The sequence below is a fragment of the Pan paniscus genome, chromosome X (assembly GCF_029289425.2).
Source record: "Pan paniscus chromosome X, NHGRI_mPanPan1-v2.0_pri, whole genome shotgun sequence".
Classification (NCBI taxonomy): domain Eukaryota; kingdom Metazoa; phylum Chordata; class Mammalia; order Primates; family Hominidae; genus Pan; species Pan paniscus.
Genome location: NC_073272.2, coordinates 55,377,467 through 55,397,678, shown reverse-complemented (window position 1 = coordinate 55,397,678; position 20,212 = coordinate 55,377,467). Strand labels below are relative to the sequence as shown.

General features: G+C 42.1%; 1 protein-coding gene across 3 annotated transcripts in view; it reads left to right on the top strand.

Annotated features, from left to right (window-relative positions):
- PHF8 (PHD finger protein 8) overlaps nt 1-20,212 on the top strand; it is a 108,797-nt gene that overhangs the window by 38,144 nt on the left and 50,441 nt on the right. For all 3 annotated transcript variants that reach the window (XM_055106831.2, XM_063601737.1, XM_055106830.2), the window contains exons 9-16: nt 4,054-4,141; nt 4,475-4,581; nt 6,776-6,867; nt 10,903-10,992; nt 12,782-13,084; nt 13,846-13,949; nt 18,737-18,915; nt 19,518-19,603. In XM_055106831.2, the coding sequence (XP_054962806.1) occupies nt 4,054-4,141; nt 4,475-4,581; nt 6,776-6,867; nt 10,903-10,992; nt 12,782-13,084; nt 13,846-13,949; nt 18,737-18,915; nt 19,518-19,603 (1,049 nt within the window). The remainder of the gene's footprint in view (nt 1-4,053; nt 4,142-4,474; nt 4,582-6,775; nt 6,868-10,902; nt 10,993-12,781; nt 13,085-13,845; nt 13,950-18,736; nt 18,916-19,517; nt 19,604-20,212) is intronic.

Sequence of the window (20,212 nt, the reverse complement as noted above, 5' to 3'; positions counted from 1 at the left end):
GGTCTCGAACTCCAGACCTCAGGTGATCCACCTGCCTTGGCCTCCCAAAGTGCTGGGATTACAGGCGTCAGCCACAGGGCCCAGCCGGTCCCCTGAATTTTCATAAGAATTTTTTGGTTCAGCTTTCATATAGGTTTTCTAGTTATTTTGTAGTGTTTGCTCTAATTATTACTTTATACATACATAGCATATCACAGTCTACTAGTATTTACATATTACCTGTTTGAGGGAAGGGTTGAAACCATACCTCTTTTTTTTGAGACAGAATCTCATTCTGTCACCCAGCCTGGAATGCAGTGGTAAGATGACAGCTCACCGCAGCCTTGACCTCCCAGGCTCAAGCAATCCTCCCACCTCAGCCTCCCAAGTAGCTGGGACCACAGATGTACACTACCACGTCTGGCTGATTTTTTTAGTTTTAGTGGAGATGGGGTTTTGCCATGTTGCCCAGGCTGGTCTTGAACTCCTGAGCTCAAGTGATCCACCCACCTCGGCTTCCTAAAGTGCTGGGATTATAGGCGTGAGTCACCGCACCGGGCCCAAAACCTTACCTCTTTTTACATCCCTTTATCCTTCGTATTTTTCTACAATTAGTCATGTTTTACATTTTTCCATGTATTTGTCTTAAATATTTCTCGTCATACATTGATTATGAGATTGACGTGCTACCCACTACACCAAGAGGGCTACTATCCTCTGCGTATGTTGAGAACTGTATCACAAAGTTTTATAATTTTTGCTTTCCCTATGAAACATAATTTAGAAAACTCAAGAGAAGGAAATTCTATGGTATTCACCCATGTTTTTACTCATCTGTTTATTCTGTTTTCCTTTCTGGTGTTTAGGGTTTCAGGGTAGGTCTACTGTCGACAAGTTCTTAGTTTTTTTCCATCAGTAAATGTCTTGATTTTTTTTTTCTTTCATTCCTGAAGGATATTTTTCTGGATATAGAACTCTGGGTTAATAGTTCTTTTCTTTCAACACCTAAAGAATGTTTTGCTGTTTCGTTCTGGCCTCTGTGGTTTCTGACGAGATTTTGGCTATCATCTGAATTGTTTTTCCCCTATAGATAATGTATCATTTCTTGATGCTTTCATTCTTTTTTTTTTTTTTTTAAGTTTTCTGCAGTTTGGCCATGCTGTGTTTTTCTTGGTGTGGATTTCTTTGGGTTTATAATGCTGAATGTGTTCACTGAGCTTCTTGAATGTGTAGGTTTATGTCTTTTGCTGTATATGTGAAATTTTTAGCCATTATTTCTTTTTCTTTTTTTTTTTCTTTTCTTTCTTTCTTTTTTTTTTTTGAGAGGGAGTGTCACTCTGTTGCTCAGGCTGGAGTGTAGTGGAGCGATCTCGGCTCACTGCAGTGTCCGCCTCCCGAGCAGCTGGGATTACAGGCATGTGCCACCATGCCCTGCTAATTTTTGTATTTTTAGTGCAGACAGGGTTTCACTATATTGGCCATGCTGGTCTTGAACTCCTGACCTCAGGTGATCTGCCTGCCTTGGCCTCCCAAAGTGCTGGGATTACAGGCATGAGCCACCGTGCCAGGCTGCCATTATTTCTTGAAATACTTTTTTAGACTCATGCTCTAACTTCTGCTGGATCTCTGATTACATGAATGTTTTGTACCTTGTCTTAGTCCCGCAAGTCCTTGAGTTTATTTTTCTGTGTCTTTTTTCTCTTTGTTCAAGTTCAGATTGGGTAATTTCGGTTTCTCTGTCTTTGCATTTTCTGTTTCTTTCTTCTGTTGTCTCCATTCTTCTGTTGAGTTTGTCAATTGCATTAATTTTAGATATAGTATTTTTTTTTTTTTTGACACAGAGTCTCTCTCTAGCGCCCAGGCTGGAGTGCAGTGGCGTGATCTCAACTCACTGCAACCTCTGCCTCCTGGGTTCCAGTGATTCTCCTGCCTCAGCCTCCCAAGTAGATTACAGGCGCGCACCACCATGCCCGGCTAATTTTTATATTTTTAGTAGAGACAGGGTTTCACCATGCTGATCAGGCTGGTCTGAAGCTCCTGACCTCGTGATATACCCACCTCGGCCTCCCAAAGTGCTGGGATTACAGGCGTGAGCCACCACAGCTGGCCCAGATACAGTACTTTTCATTTCTAAAATTTTCTTTTGTTTCTTGTGTATTTCTTTGCTGAGAATTTCTATTTCCTTTTTTTGTGTCAAGCATGTTTGGAATTGCTCACTAAGGTATTCTTATGATGATTTCTTATGATGATTTCTTTCAAATTCTTGTTACATAATTCTATATTTGTCTAACCATATATTGTCTTATATATATTGGATTGTCTATTGTTTTACAAGTCTGTTTTTCTCTTCAATTATCAATATTATTGATACGATTTCATTGGTTTTTTAGAATGTTTAATACATGGTGAGGCAGGTCATTCACTCCCACCCAACTCCCACCCCCATCTGCTTTTCTCTTTTATAGTTTTCTGTTCCCAGGCATTTATTCATCCATCTTTGAATCCTTTGCCTGGTCTAGTCCATAATGACTTTTCTATACTGGGCATTTAGTAACTGATGGATTGAATTTGCCCATTAGCGGTTTGAGTTAATTAATTGACATCTTGGTAGAAATGCCCACACACCGGGTGCAATCTACTTAGGGCCACAAGCATTGAGTGTCTACTGTGTGCCCTGGCATTGGGCTAAGTGCTAAGGACAAAAGATTGATAGGCTGTTTCAGTATAATATTCTACTAGCCACAATAGCACCAATAGGGGTATTCACTACTAGTTTTGGAAGCACAGAGAAGAGCGCTTAGTCTAGCCATAGGTTTGTGAAAGTCTTAGGAGAGCAACACTAGAAGGGTGAGTAGGGATTAACTAAGAAAAGAAAGACAGGAATGGCATTTCAGACATAGGGAAAGGTGGAAGAAAACCAAAACTGTGTGAAGCAGCTTATGGATACTAGAGCTTAAAGAGCAAGGGCTGGGGTGGATGAAAGTGAAAAGGTAGGCCGACTGAACTTACCACAGAGGCGATTGAGGGCCATTGAAGGTTTATTTAGTTTCTAATGAAATATTTCAGATGTACCAAAAGATATAAAGAACAATATAGGCCGGGTGCAGTGGCTCATGCCTGTCGCTGAGGCTGGAGTGCAATGGTGCGACCTCGGCTCACTGCAACCTCTGCCTCCCGGGTTCAAGTGATTCTCCTGCCTCAGCCTCCCGAGTAGCTGGGATTACAGGTGCCTGCCACCATGCCCAGCTAGTTTTTGTATTTTTAGTAGAGACGGGGTTTCGCCATGTTGGTCAGGCTGGTCTCAAACTCCTGACCTCAGGTGACCCACCCGCCTTGGCCTCCCAAAATGCTGGGATTACAGGCATGAGCCACTGTGCCTGACCCTAATTTATATTTTAGATATATCGCTTAGGAATGGATGTGAAGGATAGATTTGAGATTATTGTAGAGCAGTGGTTTGCAAACAGTCGGTATTCCTTTATACTCTTAAAAACTATTAAGGACCCAGAAGAGCTTTTTATTATGTGGTTTATATTTATCAATTTTTACCATATAAATTAAAATAGAAAATTTAAAAGTACTTGTTAACTTATTAAAAAATAATTATAAGCCCATTACATGTTAGCATAAATAAAAATTTTTTATGAAAACTGTTTTCAAAAATGTTTAGTGGGAAGAATGACATTGTTTTACATCTTTGCAAATCTCTATAATATCTAGGTTAATCAAAAATTGTTAGAACCCCAGATCTGCTTTTGCTTTCATTCTGTTGGATGTCACATCATGTACTTCCTGGAAAACTCCACTGTATACCCATGAGAATAAGGGTGAAAAAGGCAAAGAACATCATAATATTCTCATGAATATAGTTCTGAGTGGCATCTCAGCTTCTCTCAAAGAGTCTCAGGGAGCCTAAGGATTCCTTGGACCACACCTTGAGAACATCTGGTGTTGGGAAGCCAGTTTGGAGGCTAACTGCTCTTAAGGAGTTGGGTTTGAGATGAGTAGGTAGTGGAGATAATCAGAGGAAGAAAGGCCCTCTTCCAGCTTTGATTTTGCCTTGTTACACTGCAGGGTGGATCCATGCTGTGCTGACGCCTGTGGACTGCCTTGCCTTTGGAGGGAACTTCTTACACAGCCTTAACATCGAGATGCAGCTCAAGTGAGTACTGAAACTGTGGTGATTCTATGTTGGCCATTCCTGTCTGCTAGAGTGAGGAGTATAATGTAGAAGGAGGGGACATGGCCAGAAAGGAATGGTTCCTCGTTCCTGATCATGTTCAGCTGAAGATTAACACCTTTTCTGCACTTAGTAGTTATTTGACTTTGGGCAAGTTATATAACCTTTGAGCCCAAGTTTCCTAATGTATAAAGTCAGATCTTGCAGAGTCATTTTGAGGATTAGAGATACAAAGCATCCAGAACAAAACCTGATTCATAGTAGGTGCTCAGTAAATGAATCCTTGTTTTTGTTGTTGGTGTTTCCTCCTTCTAGAGCCTATGAGATTGAGAAGCGGCTGAGCACAGCAGACCTCTTCAGATTCCCCAACTTTGAGACCATCTGTTGGTATGTGGGAAAGCACATCCTGGACATCTTTCGCGGTATGGAGCCCTTTGCCAACTGTCCTTTTTGCCCCTCTCCCCTGAGTGAATGAGTATGTGTGTATGTGTAAGTAACGCAGTCAAGACATGATACTATTTCATTACCAGAAAGATCTCAGTATATAAATTAAAATCATGTTGTGTACCGTAAATATGTTCAATTTTTAAAAAGTGATAATTAATGCTTTAAAAAAAATCTCCCTAGTGCTACCCGCCCAGCCCCCAGCCCCTTCTTTTTTGAGATAGGATTTCACTCAGTCACCCAGGCTGGAGTGCAGTGGTGTGATCATGGCTCACTGCAGCTTCAAACTCCTGGGCTCAGGCAATCCTCCTGCCTCAGTTTGCCGAGTAGCTAAGACTACAGGCATGGGCCCCCACACCTGGATAATTTTGTAAATTTTTTGTATGAACAGGGTCTTGTTATGTTGACCAGACTGGTCTCAAACTCCTGGCCTCGAGCGATTCTCCCACCTCAGACTCCTTTTGCTGGGGTTACAGGCATGAGCCACAGTACCCAGCAATGCTACCCCTTTATAGTCCCTTTATAGTTTCACCCACTCTCCTCCCTTGTACCATCCGTAACTTCTGGAAACCACTAATCTGTTTTCCATTTCTATAATTTTGTCATTTCTTTTTTCTTTTTTTCCGAGACACAGTCTCACTCTTGTCACCCAGGCTGGAGTGCAGTGGCGTGATCTTGGCTCACTGCAACCTCCATCTCCTGGGTTCAAGCTTTGCCTACCTCAGCCTTCTGAGTAGCTGGGATTACAGACACCCGCCACCACACTCGGCTAGTTTTTATACTTTTTTTTTTTTCTTTTTCTTTTTTTTGAGATGGAGTCTCGCTCTGTCACCAGGCTGGAGTGCAGTGGTGCAGTCTCTGCTCACTGCAAACTCTGCCTCCTGGGTTCAAGTGATTCTTCTGCCTCAGCCTCCAGAGTAGCTGGGACTATAGGCACGCGCCACTGTGCCCAGCTAATTTTTGTATTTTTAGTAGAGACGGGGTTTCGCCATGTTGGCCAGGATGGTCTCAATCTCTTGACCTCGTGATCCGCCCGCCTCAGTCTCCCAATGTGCTGGGATTACAGGCGTGAGCCACCACGCCTGGCCAAATTTGTCATTTCAAGAATATTGTATAAATGGAATCATATAGTACGTGACCTTCTCAGATTTCACTTTTTTACTCAGCATAATACATGGCAAGGCATGGATTTTAACCTTTTTGTTTAGCAAGTGTGACTGAAAATATTGGATCACAGTGAAATGATCTCTATTTCCTGCTGGTTAAGATAAAAAGTTCAATTTGGATAGTCTGAGAGTTTCCTGGATCTGCTTCCCCTGGGGATAAGGCCCAGTCCTGACCGTCCTGGCATCATTGTTTTGGTTCCTGGGCATTAGCCCAGTTGGAAGCCACTTTACTTACTGGGTTTCCTCTTCCCTGGTCTGATCCAGAATAGAATGGGTCCCTTACTTAGGCCTGAGATTCTTCAAGTTGACTTGGCCAGGAGAAATCAGTATTGATGAGTTACAAAGAATCTCAGGGGCCATGAGTACAGCCTCGTAGCCAATACCTCAAGCTCTTATTCTGCCACCTAGACTGTCACTTAAGTGTTCAATCAGATGCTGGATGACTAACTGCTCATTACTTATTCTAAACAGCTTGGTTCAGTAGAAAATTATTTATAGAGCCTAAATCTGGCTGTTTGTAGTAGCCTCCTGACATAAGGCAGAACACAGCTAATCCATCTTCTACATTAATGGCCCTTAAAGTCTGTGTAGGTAGAGCTCATAGTCCTCCTGAGTGTTCTCATTTTGAAACCCAGGAGGCACAGTAATGTCATGGAAGGGGCACAAGCCTCAGATTCAAATACACATGGTTTTAGTCATGGCTCTAGCACTTGCTAGGTGTGTGCCCTGGGTCTTGACTTTGCCTCTCTGAACCTCAATTTTCTGGGCTGTATAATGAAGATAATACCTTGCTTACAGGATAGGTATAAGTGTTAAATGAGATAATAGATATCACATTCCTAGCACTTAGTAGGTACTCAGTGAGTGAACACTATCAGAAGAACTGAGATCTGCAGTTGTGCTCAGAACCTTGAGCATTTTCTCTGGTTGTCTTAACAAAAGTCCCAAGTCCTTCACTTTCCTGCATGGCTTTGTTGACACTCTGCTTTCCTCTTTCCTCCTTTAGGTTTGCGAGAGAACAGGAGACACCCTGCCTCCTACCTGGTCCATGGTGGCAAAGCCTTGAACTTGGCCTTTAGAGCCTGGACAAGGAAAGAAGTAAATATGCATATTTCTCTACCTCCTCTGGAGTTTTGCCCTTTGTAGGGACTGGATTTGGGTAGATGTTTTGGAGAGACAGAAGAGACCAGAGAAGCTTGTGGGCTCCTGGGTGTAGAGTGGAGGTGTGGGCTAGGATTCCTTTGATTACATTTTAAAATCTTTCTTTCTGATGATAAAAAGTAATACAACATCACACTAGAGAATTAGAAAAATGAGGAAAAGTATAAAGAAGGAAAATTATCACCTATGATTTTTACACTCAGCGGGAACTGCTATTAACACTTGTGTACATTTCCTTCTGGTCTTTTTTATGTGCATTTTAAAAACATAATTACTGTCACACTGTGTGGTAGACCCTTGAACAATGTGGAGGTTGGGGTGCAGACCCTGCCCCCCAGTGCAGTCAAAAATCCACATATAACTTTTGCCTCCCTAAAACCTTAACTGCTAACAGCCTACTGTTGACCAGAAGCCTTACCAGTAACATAGTCAACACATATTTTGTATATGTTATTTGTGTTGTATACTGTATTATTACAATAAAGTAAGCTGAAAACATGTGTTTACTGTTCATAAAGTGGAAATGAATCCTCGTAAAGGGCTTCATCCTTGTCTTCACATGGAGTAGGCTGAGGAGGAAGAAAAAGGAGAGGGGTTGGTCTTGCTGTCCCGGGTGGCAGAGGCAGAAGAAAATCTGCATATAGATGGACCCATACATTTCAAACCCATGTTGTTCAAGGGTCAACTGTATATCCAATTTTGTGTTTGAATCTATTGGTTTGTCTTAATTTTCCTGTGTCACCAAAGTTCTCCAGAAACATTTAATAGTTATATGATATTCTTTTGTAGGAATGTACCATCCTTGCCTAACTACTTGCTTATTGCTGCTTCCTTTTTATTTCTTTGAGGGGATAGTTTTAAAGAATCAGACAGTAAATATCAGTCTTTGTCCCTCATTTCTTGATTGTTTCTTCAGGATGGATTCCTGGAAGAACAATTACTGAATCAAAGTATATGAAAAAATGTAAGGCTCTTGATGCATACTGCCAAAGTGGGTTTTAGAAATGTACGAATGTCCATTTATCCAACTGAACGTTAATCAGCTATAAAAAAAATAAGAAAGCTCTGTATGTACTGATTTGGAAAGATCTCCAAAATTTGTCAAGGTGCACAACCGTGTGTATAGTGTGCCACTTTATATGTAAAAAGGGGAGAAATAAGAATTATCTTAGTATATACTTGCCTGGATATATGATCTGGGATGTAGAAACTAATGAAAATGGTTACCTGTGGGAGTGGGATGATGGGATTGATGGCAGGGGCAGGGTGGGATTGATGGCAGGGACAGGGTAGGAATGAAGCTTTTCAATATCATTTTATTTTATTTATTTATTTATTTATTTATTTATTTATGAGACAGAACCTCACTCTGTCGCCCAGGCTGGAGTGCAGTGGCACGATCTCAGCTCACTGCAGCCTCTGCCTCCCAGGTTCAAGCGATTCTCGTGCCTCAGCCTCCTGAGTAGCTGGGATTACAGGCATGTGCCACCACGCCTGGCTAATTTTTGTATTTTTAATAGAGACGGGGTTTCACCATGTTGGCCAGGCTGGTCTTGAACTCCTGACCTCAAGTGATCCATCCACCTCAGCCTCCCAAAGTGCTGGGATTACAGGCATGAGCCACCACACCTGGCCTGCCTTTCTTTTCTAATGTAAGCCTTCAGCTGTTAATTTCCTTCTCAGCACCAATATTTGATTTTTGACCTATGTGAACGAATTAACTTTTCAGAATACTGAATTTAAAAAACACACCAAGAAATCAAGAGAAGAAGAAAGGTCACTGCACTGCAGGCTTAACTTGTACAATCTCCTTAGTTCCTGTTGCCAACCTTCCCCTCGGATATTCTTGGATTTCATATTTTGAGCCTTCCGTTGCTCCCTGGGCTCACCTACACCTGGACCTTAGCCTGTGATTCTGTTTCTCCACACCTCTCAGGTGTGGCTACCTTGGGTTTCATCTCTGACACCTCCCATGGAGTGAACTTTAGAGTGACTGTGTCCCAAAAACACCAAAAGGGAGGTGGGTGTGGCCCAAGCACTCATGACTCAGGATGGACCCAGGGACCAAGGGATGGCCCCAAACAGAGTGATCAGTGGGAGCTGGAGTAGAGTAGAACACAGTTCTGAGAAGCCCATGCTCATGGAAGGAGTCTTTTGTGAAGTGCAGATGATTTGTAGGGGAGGAACCTGCTCCCTCACCTTTCCAGAGACCCTGGTCTGGGAAGGAGGAAGCCATAAGATTATTTAGCTGGGTCACATGGTTTCTCAGCTCCCCGCCTAGCCACCAAAATGAATTCCACCAGATAGATGAAAAGAGTTAAAGGAAAAAAAGAGAATTAAACCATGAGAAACAAGGAAATGCTGAGGAATTTTTTATCAGCCCTCTGGATACAGAAATGAAGTGAAAAGTGGTAGAAAAAAATCACAAAGGAAGAAAACCTTGAGATCTACATAAAAATGTAAATCTCGGTACTCAAAAAGAGGGCAAACGAAAGAGAGACAACTAACAGGGATCGCTCTGGGTTGCTGTTGAGCTAGCTGTGGGCCAGCAGCTGCTCAGCACAGAGTTCTTTCCTCACAAGTGGAGAGGCTGGTTTGTCCCCACTGATCTCCCTGAGGTCCTTGACTTTTTTGAGGGGTGTGGCCCAAACCCACAACTTAGTTCCTTATACCTTTTGATACTCTTTTATTAGATAGATGTTTTACAAATATTTTCTCTCAGTCTGTGGCTTACAAAGTAGCAGAGGTGCTGAAATAGAGGTTTTTCAAAAAAGTTTTGCTTTTTAAGTCCAGTTGATCAACTTTTTTCTTTTCTGGTCCATGCTTATGTCCTATCTAAGAAATCTTTGCCTAACTGAAGGCCACAAAGAACTCTTCCTCTGTCTAAAGCAGGGGTTTCCAGCCGGGGTGCAGTGGCTCACGCCTGTAATCCCAGCACTTTGGAAGGCCGAGGCGGGTGGATCACCTGAGGTCAGGAGTTTGAGACCAGCCTGGCCAACATGGCGAAACCCCATCTGCACTAAAAATACAAAAATTAGCCGGGCGTGGTGGTACGTGCTTGTAATCCCAGCTACTGGGGAGGCTGAGGCATGAGAATTGCTTGAACCCAGGAGGTGAAGGTTTCAGTGAGCCGAGACCACCACACCACTGAACTCCACCCTGGGTGGCAGAGTAAGACTCTGTCTCAAGAAAATAGTAAGAAGTAAATAAAATATAGCAAGGGTTTCCAACCTTTTGGCTTCCCTGGGCCACCTTGGAAGAAGAATTGTTTTGGGCCACACGTAACGATAGCTGATGAGCTAAAAAAAAAAAAAAAAAAAATTACAAAAAATATCATAGGCTGGGTGCAGTGGCTCATGCCTGTAATCCCAGCACTTTGGAGGCCAAGGCGGGTGGATCACCTGAGGTCAGGAGTTCGAGACCAGCCTGGCCAACATGGTGAAACCCCGTATCTACTAAAAATACAAAAAATTAGCTGGGCGTAGTGGCTCACTCTAGTCCCAGCTACTGTGGAGGCCGAGGCAGGAGAATCGCTTGAACCCGGGAGGCGGGGGTTGCAGCAAGCCGAGATGGTACCATTGCACTTCAGCCTGGGCAACAATAGTGAAACTCCATCTCAAAAAAAAAAAAAAGTCTCATAATGTTTTAAGAAAGTTTTCTAATTTGTGTTGAGTTGCATTCAAAGCCATCTTGGGCAGTGGGTTGGACAAGCATGGTCTAAAGGGTGTATAGTTTTAGGTTTTACATTTAGGTCTATGATCCATTTTAAGTTTGTGTTTGTGTGTATGGTGCAAGATAGGGATTGAGGTTTGTTTGTTTTTGTTTTTTTTTTTTTGCATGTGGATATCCAATTGGTCCAGAATCATTTGTTGAAAAGACTACTCTTTCTCCATTGAATTGCCTTGGCATATTTGTCCAAAATCAGTTGTCTCTTTATGTGCGGGTTTATTCCTCATGCCTCTTGTTTGACAGGCTCTGCCAGACCATGAGGATGAGATCCCGGAGACAGTGCGAACCGTACAGCTCATTAAAGATCTGGCCAGGGAGATCCGCCTGGTGGAAGTAAGGAGCATGGGGCAGGGAAGAGAAGGCATTTGGAAAGGCCTTGAGGCTCAAGTGGCAGGTTAGGCCTCTGCAGTTAGCATGAGAGCCCAGGGGAAGGGTCGGGAAGACCCTACCAAAGACCCAATTCATTCGTTCAAATAATTATTACTGTGTTTCAAGTGTGCCGCACATTGGGCTAGGCTCTTAAAATACGTAAATAGTGCCTGCCCACAAAGAACTCAGCCTAATAGAGGACCCTGAGCAAAGTTAACCTCTTTGAGTTTCAGTTTCCTCATCTCTAAAATGGGGATAATTGTACCTACTCGAGGATTGTTAAAAGGATTAAATAAGGTAATGTGGGTTGAGCACAAAAATAGAGTGCTTGGCACACAGTAGGTGCACAGTAAATTCTGACGGTGGGTTGTGGTGGTGGGTGGTGGTGGTAGTTGTAGTTGTTGTTATTATTAATATTTTGACTCAGTCTCTGCATTCTGCAAAATGACAGTTCTCTCGGGGTGAAGATGATTACAAAGCCATGTTTCAACAGGTGGCATATACCACGAGGCAGTAAGGTATAGTGGTAAGAGATTCAGAGAAACCTGGGTTCTGGTTCCTGCTCTGTCACTTGCAAGCCTTTCAGAGCCTCAGTTTCCTCATCTGTAAAGTGAGGATAACATCAACCTTTCAGGATTTTGTTAGGATCAAAAGCTAATATATGTAGAGCCCCTCGCACAGTGCCTGGCAGAGTAAGTACTCAATAAATGTGAGCCATTGTTATTAGTAGACTTTAATAGCAAAGAGAGAAGTTGGTGTGGGATGGTGAAGTAGCAGAGGCACCAGAGGAGAATTCCTTTAAGCTCAGAAGCTGTAAAGTTTTATTTAGTGCCCAGGATATATACATCCATGCTGAAGGGTGGTCAAAGTGAGCTGGGAAGTTGTGCTTCTAGCCTCAATGCTTGCAGCATGTTTCACTGCCTACACCATAGCTTACAGTGTCCACCTCCTACCTCTCATTTTCCTCCAGTCCCATCTGTCAAAATCATTCAGGATAGTTAAAGGCTTACCTTTTCTCCAGCGCCTCCCGCTTAAACCACAAAACTTTGGGCTGGTTGGAAGAGGACTTAGAGATAGATTATATGTGGTCCATGAGCTTTCAAATGTTTTAAAGCAATGGAATCCTTTTTTTAAAATGACATCTTAGGTGGAAGCCCAATATTCAAAGCATAGCTGCTTTGAATAAGATGAAGGTGGGAGGCCCAGGGCTCCACTTGTTCTTCTCATTCGCCTTCTACCTTCCCCCGATTCTCGGGGCTCCTCCCAAGAAGCTCAAAGGAGCCACAGAACATCTTCAAAAATCACCTTTCCAGTCTAGTCCTTTAATTTTACAGCTAAGCAAACAGTCTCAAATGGTCAGATAACTTTCCTGAGCTAGTTACAGAGCTAGCTAGCAGCAGAATTAGGGCTAGAACCTCTCCTTCTCTCAAATCCTGTAGTCCTCAGAATTTGAACCACACAGATTAGTACTTGATTATTTTCTGTCTCATGTCAGCTACTTAATGGAGTATTTTCTCTCCAGTTTTGACAGTAGTGCTTTGCTCGTCTTCTTACTTGTCAATGGCTGGGTAAAGAAATGCCACCCAATAAATTCTTGATGACTCATTATGTAAAAGCTAGGGTGTGCATATGTGGAGCATCTATAAGCCACTTCCATGGCAGTACCACCAGTACCAGGAACAGACCTCTGCTGTTAGTGTTGAGAGAACCCTCGAGTAAGCTCTAACCCCCTCATGTACTAACACTCTTGTAGGACATCTTCCAACAGAACGTTGGGAAGACGAGCAATATCTTTGGGCTGCAGAGGATCTTCCCAGCCGGCTCCATTCCCCTAACCAGGCCAGCCCATTCCACTTCAATGTCCATGTCCAGGCTGTCACTGCCCTCCAAAAATGGTTCAAAGAAGAAAGGCCTGAAGCCCAAGGAACTCTTCAAGAAGGCAGAGCGAAAGGGCAAGGAGAGTTCAGCCTTGGGGCCTGCTGGCCAGTTGAGCTATAATCTCATGGACACATACAGTCATCAGGCACTGAAGACAGGCTCTTTCCAGAAAGCAAAGGTGGGTGCTGGCCCATGGGTTCAGCCCAACCCTTTTGGGTGTCCCTTGGAAGAGCAGGGTTTCAAAAAGCAGGCTATCCTGTCTGGCTGCCATGTCCCTTAGACCCCCTGCTGTTTGGCTACCAGTCCCACTCATTTAATAGGCATTTATTGAGACCTTTTCTATGCTGGGCACTGTGATAGGTGCTGTGGATGTGACTCTCAAGAGGCTGACAGGCGAGTGAGAAAGACAGGCATAAAAACAAATGAGTGCAATCAAGTATTGTGAATGCCACAATCAGGGGTGTGTGTGGGACCCTGAGATACAGAGGAGGGTTGATTCTGTCTGGGTAGGGAAGATTTTCAGGAGCTCTTTTCAGAAAACATAACACTTAGCTGAATTTTGAAATGCTGGGACGGGAATGAGATTTGAAAACATTGCGTGTGTCAGGTTGTAGTCTTGAGCAGGTCCTTGAGAAAAGCCCTCCACCAGGGCTCCATCTTGCCTCAAGATTGTGATTCTCTCCATGGGCATCTGAAGATGTGCCCCCTCTTTTTTAAGGGAACATGGTTCACAAGATTGACAGGTGTCCCCTGAACCAACCACACATTTTCAACCTCCTGCTCCTGTGATCAGTGGGGGTGTGGGGGGACAGTATAGCAGAAGGCCTTGGCTCAGGTGGTTTTGACAGTGAACTGAACCAGTGAAACCAGAGGGAACTTGCCATTGTGATTCCCATGGGAGTCCCAGACAGGTAACAGCTGAGTCTCCTACTTCTACAGTTCAACATCACTGGTGCCTGCTTGAATGACTCAGATGACGACTCACCAGACTTGGACCTTGATGGAGATGAGAGCCCATTGGCCCTATTGATGTCTAACGGCAGGTGAGGTGGGAAGGAGGAGCACAGAGGTACTGGGACTGTCAGTGGTAATATGCCACTGAGACAGGGCATGGAATTGGAATCTAGGGGTTGGGACATGGGTAGGAGGGACTGTACTTAGGGCAATACCTAGATATTATAATGTATCGTTGCTTAGTTCAGAGAACCATGGTGTGGTGTTGGAGGTGGGTAGAGCGAGAGGTCTGAAATCGAATTGGCAAGCCTGAGAAAGATTTTATCAGTTCTAGAAACTTCAGCAAGTCATTGGGAGAGAACCACTGGCAGCAATAAGTATAGCATACTTACTAAAAGCATTAGTTTTTTCTATACCTTTTGACTTTCGATTAGATTTTTAGGAATTTAGTTTACAGAAATCCTTGCACACAAGTGTGTAACGATAAATGTTCAGTGTTCACTGCACCATTGTTTGTAATAGTAATTGGAAACATCCAAATGTTCATCAGTAAGGGCTAGATAAATAAATGATGGTACATCTATAGAATGGAATATCATGTAGCTGTTAAAAAGAATGAGACAGTTAAATATTGACACAGAAAGATGTTCAAGGTATATTTTTAAAATCAGGTTACAGAATAATACATAGGAATAGTTCCATTTTTACTTTTAAAAGGGCATGTATGCACATGTGTATATGTATGCACGTATGAAAAAGCTGTATATAGACATTTGTATTTTTTGAAGAGGTTTAAAAATGCAATATACAAGCGTTAGAAATAAAACAGTGTGAAAGAGCACACAGTGAAAAATCTCACACCCATCTCTCTTTCCCTGTTACCTTCCCATGGACAACCAATGTCAGTGGTTTCCTTCCAGAGATATGTATGTACATTTAGGCAAATAAATAGTGTGTTATATATATGTAGATACCTTTAAAAAAAATAGAGATGGGGTCTCTGTTATTGCCCAGGCTGAGCTCTAACTCCTAGACTCAGGTGATCCTCTCACTTCAGCCTCCAAAGTGCTGGGATTACAGGTGTGAGCCACCTTGCCTGGCCTAGTTATATATTTTATACTTCTTATACCAAGTTGTTTTTTTTTTTTTTTTTTTTTTTTTTTGAGACAGAGTCTCACTCTGTTACCAGGCTGTAGTGCAGTGGTGCGATCTCAGCTCACTGCAACCTCTGCCCCGCTCGGTTCAAGTGATTCTCGTGTCTCAGCCTCCCAAATAGCTGGGACTGCAGGCGCATGCCACTATGCCCAGCTAATTTTTGTATTTTTAGTAGAGACAGGGTTTCCGCATGTTGGCCAGGCTGGTCTCGAACTCCTGGCCTCGAGTGATCCGCCCACCTCGGTCTCCCAAAGTGCTGGGATTACAGGCATGAGCCAACGTGCCCGGCCTTGTTATACCAAGTTTTTAACAGTGGTTATCCCTGGAAAGTACAATAGGGAAGGTAAGAGCAAATTTTCACTTCAGTAGCATTTGAATTTTGTACAATGAGCATGTATTTACTTTTCTTTAAATATTTATTTACTTTTCTTTAAATAATTTTAAAAGAACAAGTTCTAAAAGAATAAAATAAAAGCTGTTTACAACAAAATTATGGACTTGGGAATCAGGCAATCCGAGGTTTAAATCCCAGCTGTGACACATATTCAGTGTTCTACTTTGGCAAACTAATGAACCTATCTGAGCTTCAGTGTCCTCATTATATGTATTCTATAGTTAAAACTTACCTTAGGGTTGTTGGAGGATTAAATGAGATAATATACGTAGAACGTTAACCACAGGGCCTGCCATATAATTAATACTTAATACATGGTAGTTCTTATAAATATGATGATGAAGATAGAGACAAAAGAATTCTCCATGAAGATGGTGATAATGATGTGGGTATGACCAGAATCTAAGAAGATTGTCAGAAACCCTGAAATACATAGAGGCAGGGGAAGGCAGTAAGGGCTATTTTCTAGATACTCAGAACACTAGACATCAGCAGTCAAGAGCCAAGTGCAGAGTATGAACGATGTAGGAACACAAACAACAAAGGTAGCTTAATAGTCTCCTTGTAGGAAAAGGTTACCTTCAGGTCCATCTGGGCCCATCTGGGTGGAAAATAAGGGAAAAAGGAGTGAGAGTAGGGCAGATTCTGAAAGCAACAGAGCTATTCTTGGGGTTTGAGAATCCAGTTACTAAAGTGTAAGATTAGAGAGACCGTTGAATATTGCCTTTGTCCAGAACTCATGATAGGTCTCCTGGACAGGAGAAAATTCAGAGTCCTAGGAGTCTAGCCTATAATGGCTATTGAAGGTACAATAAGACATTTCCTGCCCCTGCCCCACCCCCAGCAGTCCTTCTTGTGCTGCTGCCTATTACCCGCTGCAGCTGTCAGAAGCTGTTAAGTGAACCCAGATAGTCAAAGTATAGAAATATTTACAGATGATGTGATGCTATGTCTGGGCTTCTCTCCAAACTTGGTGTTTTGCAGAGAATGAGGTGTAGATGAAACAAGACTGGCTGGGTTGATAATTGCTGAAACTTAGCTGAGTGATAGGTATATGAGAATTAATTCTACTTTTATATTTTTGTGTATTTGAAATTTTTCTTTAAAATTTTTAAAAAAATTATTAGAGACAGGGTCTTGCTGTATTGCCTGGGCTCAAGCAGTTCTCTTGCCTCAGCCTCTTGAGTTAGCTGATACTACAGACATGCACTACCACAACCCAGCTGAAATTTTTAATTATTAGAAGTTAATAAAAGATCAGGGCATACATAGCTGTCATTTATTGAGCATCTCCTCTGTGTCAAAGTCTATCTTAGCTGTTTATATACACTATTTTATTTAATCCTCACAACCCTAAAAGTAAGTAGTAGTATCCCCATTTTACTAAGGTGAAAACTGAGAGTCAGAGAACCTTATAATATTAGCTACATGGAGCAGTTGCCATGGATCAAGCTCTGTATGAGCTCATTTAATCCTCAACCCTCTGAGGTAGAAAATAGGTCAGTTAAATGACAGTGAATTCACTGAAAGTCAATTTAACCAAATTACTAGTTGCTAAATGTATCAATGTACTGATTTACCAAAAACATGTTTCTTTTTAACTGTTTATGAGTTTTTTTTCAGCAGTTTGTATTGGTTAATATCGTCTACTATGTGTAACAGGATTATCTAAGCCACTTTTTGAGTCCTGGACAAAGGCAGTGTTCATTTCAACCAGCAATCATGAGTGTCTTCACTTACTGGCCAACGTTTGTTTTTTTTTTTTTTTCTTTTTGACTGTAGCCATTGAGGTTTTTCCAGCAGTTTATATTGGTTAATATCATCTACTATGTGTAACAAGATTATCTAAGCCACTTTTGAGTTCTGGACAAAGGCAATGTTCATTTCAACCAGCAATCATGAGTTTCTTCACTTACTGGCCAACATTTGTTATTTTTTTTTCTTCTTGACTATAGCCATTCCGGTGGATGTAAAGTGGTAACTCATTGTATGTGTTTTTTAAAAAATAAAAATTGTGGCCCGGTGCAGTGGCTCACAGCTGTAATCCCAACACTTTGGGAGGCCAGGGTGGGCGGATCACTTGTTAGGAGTTTGAGACCAGCCTGGCCAACATGATGAAACCCTTGTCTCTACTAAAATCATAAAAATTAGCCAGACATGGTGGTGGGTGCCTGTAATCCCAGCTACTTGGGAGGCTGAGACAGGAGAATTGCTTGAACCTAGGAGGCGGGAGGTTTTAGTGAGCCAAGATCATGCCACTGTACTCCAGCCTGGGCGACAGAGCAAGACTCCATCTCAAAAAGAAAAAAAAAAAAGCAAATATAAAAATTGTCTATATTTAAGGTATACAATGTGATATTTGATAAAATCTATACTGTGAAATGATTATGCCAGTAAAGCTGATTAACATATGCATCACTTCACATACTTACCATTTTTGTGTGTGTTTGTGGTGAGAACACATAGGTCTACTCTCTTATGAAATTTCAAGTATACAATACAGTATTTTTTTTTTTTTTTGAGACGGAGTCTTGCTGAGGCAAGAGAATTACTTGAACCTGGGAGGCGGAGGTTGCCGTGAGCTGAGATCATGCCATTGAACTCCAGCCTGGGTGACAGAGCCGAGACTCTGTCTCAGAAAAAAAAAAAAATTTTTTTTTGGATACAAATCCTTTGCCAGATAAACGATTTCCAAATATTTTCTCCCAGTCTGTGGCTTATATTTTATTTTCTTAATGGTTTCTTTTGAAATACAAAAATTTTTAATTTTACTTAATCCCAGGTCATAATGATATTTTTCTGTGTTTTACTCTAGTTTTATAGTTTTAGGTTTTACATTTAGATCTATGATGCATTTTAAGTTAATTTTTGTATATGATGTGAGATAAGGGTCCACATTTATTTCTTTGTATCCATTTTTCTCAGCAACTTCTACTGAAAAAAACCATCCTTTCCCTCACTGAGCTGCTTTAGCACCTTTTGTCAAAAATCATTTGATCATAACTGTAAGGGTTTATTCGGAACTCTTTTCCACTGCTGTATGTCTGTCTTTATGCTGGTATTGCATTGCCTTGATTACCATAGCTTTAGAGTAAATTTTGGAATTGAGCAGTATAAGTCATCCAATGTTCTTTTTCAAAATTATTTTGGCTGTGTTAGGTCCTTTCTATGTCCATGTACGTTTTACTATCAGCTTTTTATTTAAAAAGCTGGCTGGATTTTGATAGGGATTGTATTGAATCTGTAGGTCAATGTAGAGAGAATTGCAATCTTGCTAGCGACTAACAATACTGCTAGTGACTGTTTTTATGTTCTGCTTCCCTTCAGTACGAAAAGGGTGAAGAGTTTATCCAAATCTCGGCGAACCAAGATAGCAAAGAAGGTAGACAAGGCTAGGCTGATGGCAGAACAGGTGATGGAAGACGAATTTGACTTGGATTCAGATGATGAGCTGCAGATTGACGAGAGATTGGGAAAGGAGAAGGCGACCCTGATAATAAGACCAAGTGTGTGTCTGTTCTTTCTTTTTCCTCCCCTGCCCGTTTTTTTGTTTGTTTGTTTTGAGACGGAGTTTTGCTCTTGTTGCCCAGGCTGGAGTGCAATGGCACGATCTTGGCTCACTGCAACCTCCGCCTCCCGGGTTCAAGTGATTCTCCTGCCTCAGCCTCCTGAGTAGCTGGGATTACAGGCATGTGCCACCATGCCTGGCTAATTTTGTATTTTTAGTAGAGATGGGATTTCACTATGTTCATCAGGCTGGTCTCGAACTCCTGACCTCAGGTGATCTGCCCATCTCAGCCTCCCAAAGTGCTGGGATTACAGGTGCAAGCCACCACGCCCAGCCCTTGCCCGTTTTATATTTGTTTTTGGCCCTCTTGATAGACTTAAGACCTTAGGCCTGAGCTTGTTGACATTTTGCTATACTATGTTCTGTAGGCCTTCATTGTTTCCTTTGTTCTAAAGATTTATTTATCACCTGATCCCTAACCTCTAAATTAGTCATCTGTGGTCATTACTTCCAAGAAAATTAGTCTTATTTTTTTCTTCTGGGTATTTGGCTGAAATGCTAATCATAGCTTCATAATAAGTGCATTCCATTGTTTTCTAGAATTTCCCCGGAAATTGCCCCGTGCGAAGCCTTGCTCTGACCCCAACCGAGTTCGTGAACCAGGAGAAGTTGAGTTTGACATTGAGGTAGGATTCTGCCCTGGATCTAGTCTTCTGCTCATTCTGGTGATAGAGACAGAAGACAGATTGTCATTCTAGTTGGGGGATATGCAGGGAGGAAGACATCCTTTGCATTCATTTCCTGAATAATTTATTTATTATTATTATTATTTTTTGAGACAGAGTCTCCTCGCTCTGTTGCCCAGGCTGGGGTACAATGGCATGATCATGGTTCACAGCAGTCTTGACCTCTGGGGCCAGCTCAGCCTTCCTAGTAGCTGGGACCACAGGCTCACACCACCAATGTAGCTAATTCTTTAAAAAAAATTTTTTTTTGTAGAGATAGGGTCTCGCTGTGTTGCCCAGGCTGGTCTCAAACTCCTGGGCTCAAGCGATCTTTTGCCGTGGCCTCCCAAAGTGCTGGAATCACAGGGTGAGCCACTGCATACAGTGAAATATTTATTAAGTGAAAGATTGTGTGCCAAGTGCTGCTGAGCATATAAATGGAAGATTTCAATTTAGTTGAAATACCTTAAACATCCTTTAATACAGAATAGAATGAAAGTCAGTGTGGGCCGGGCGTGGTGGCTCACGCCTGTAATCCCAGCACTTTGGGAGGCTGAGGTGGGCGTATCA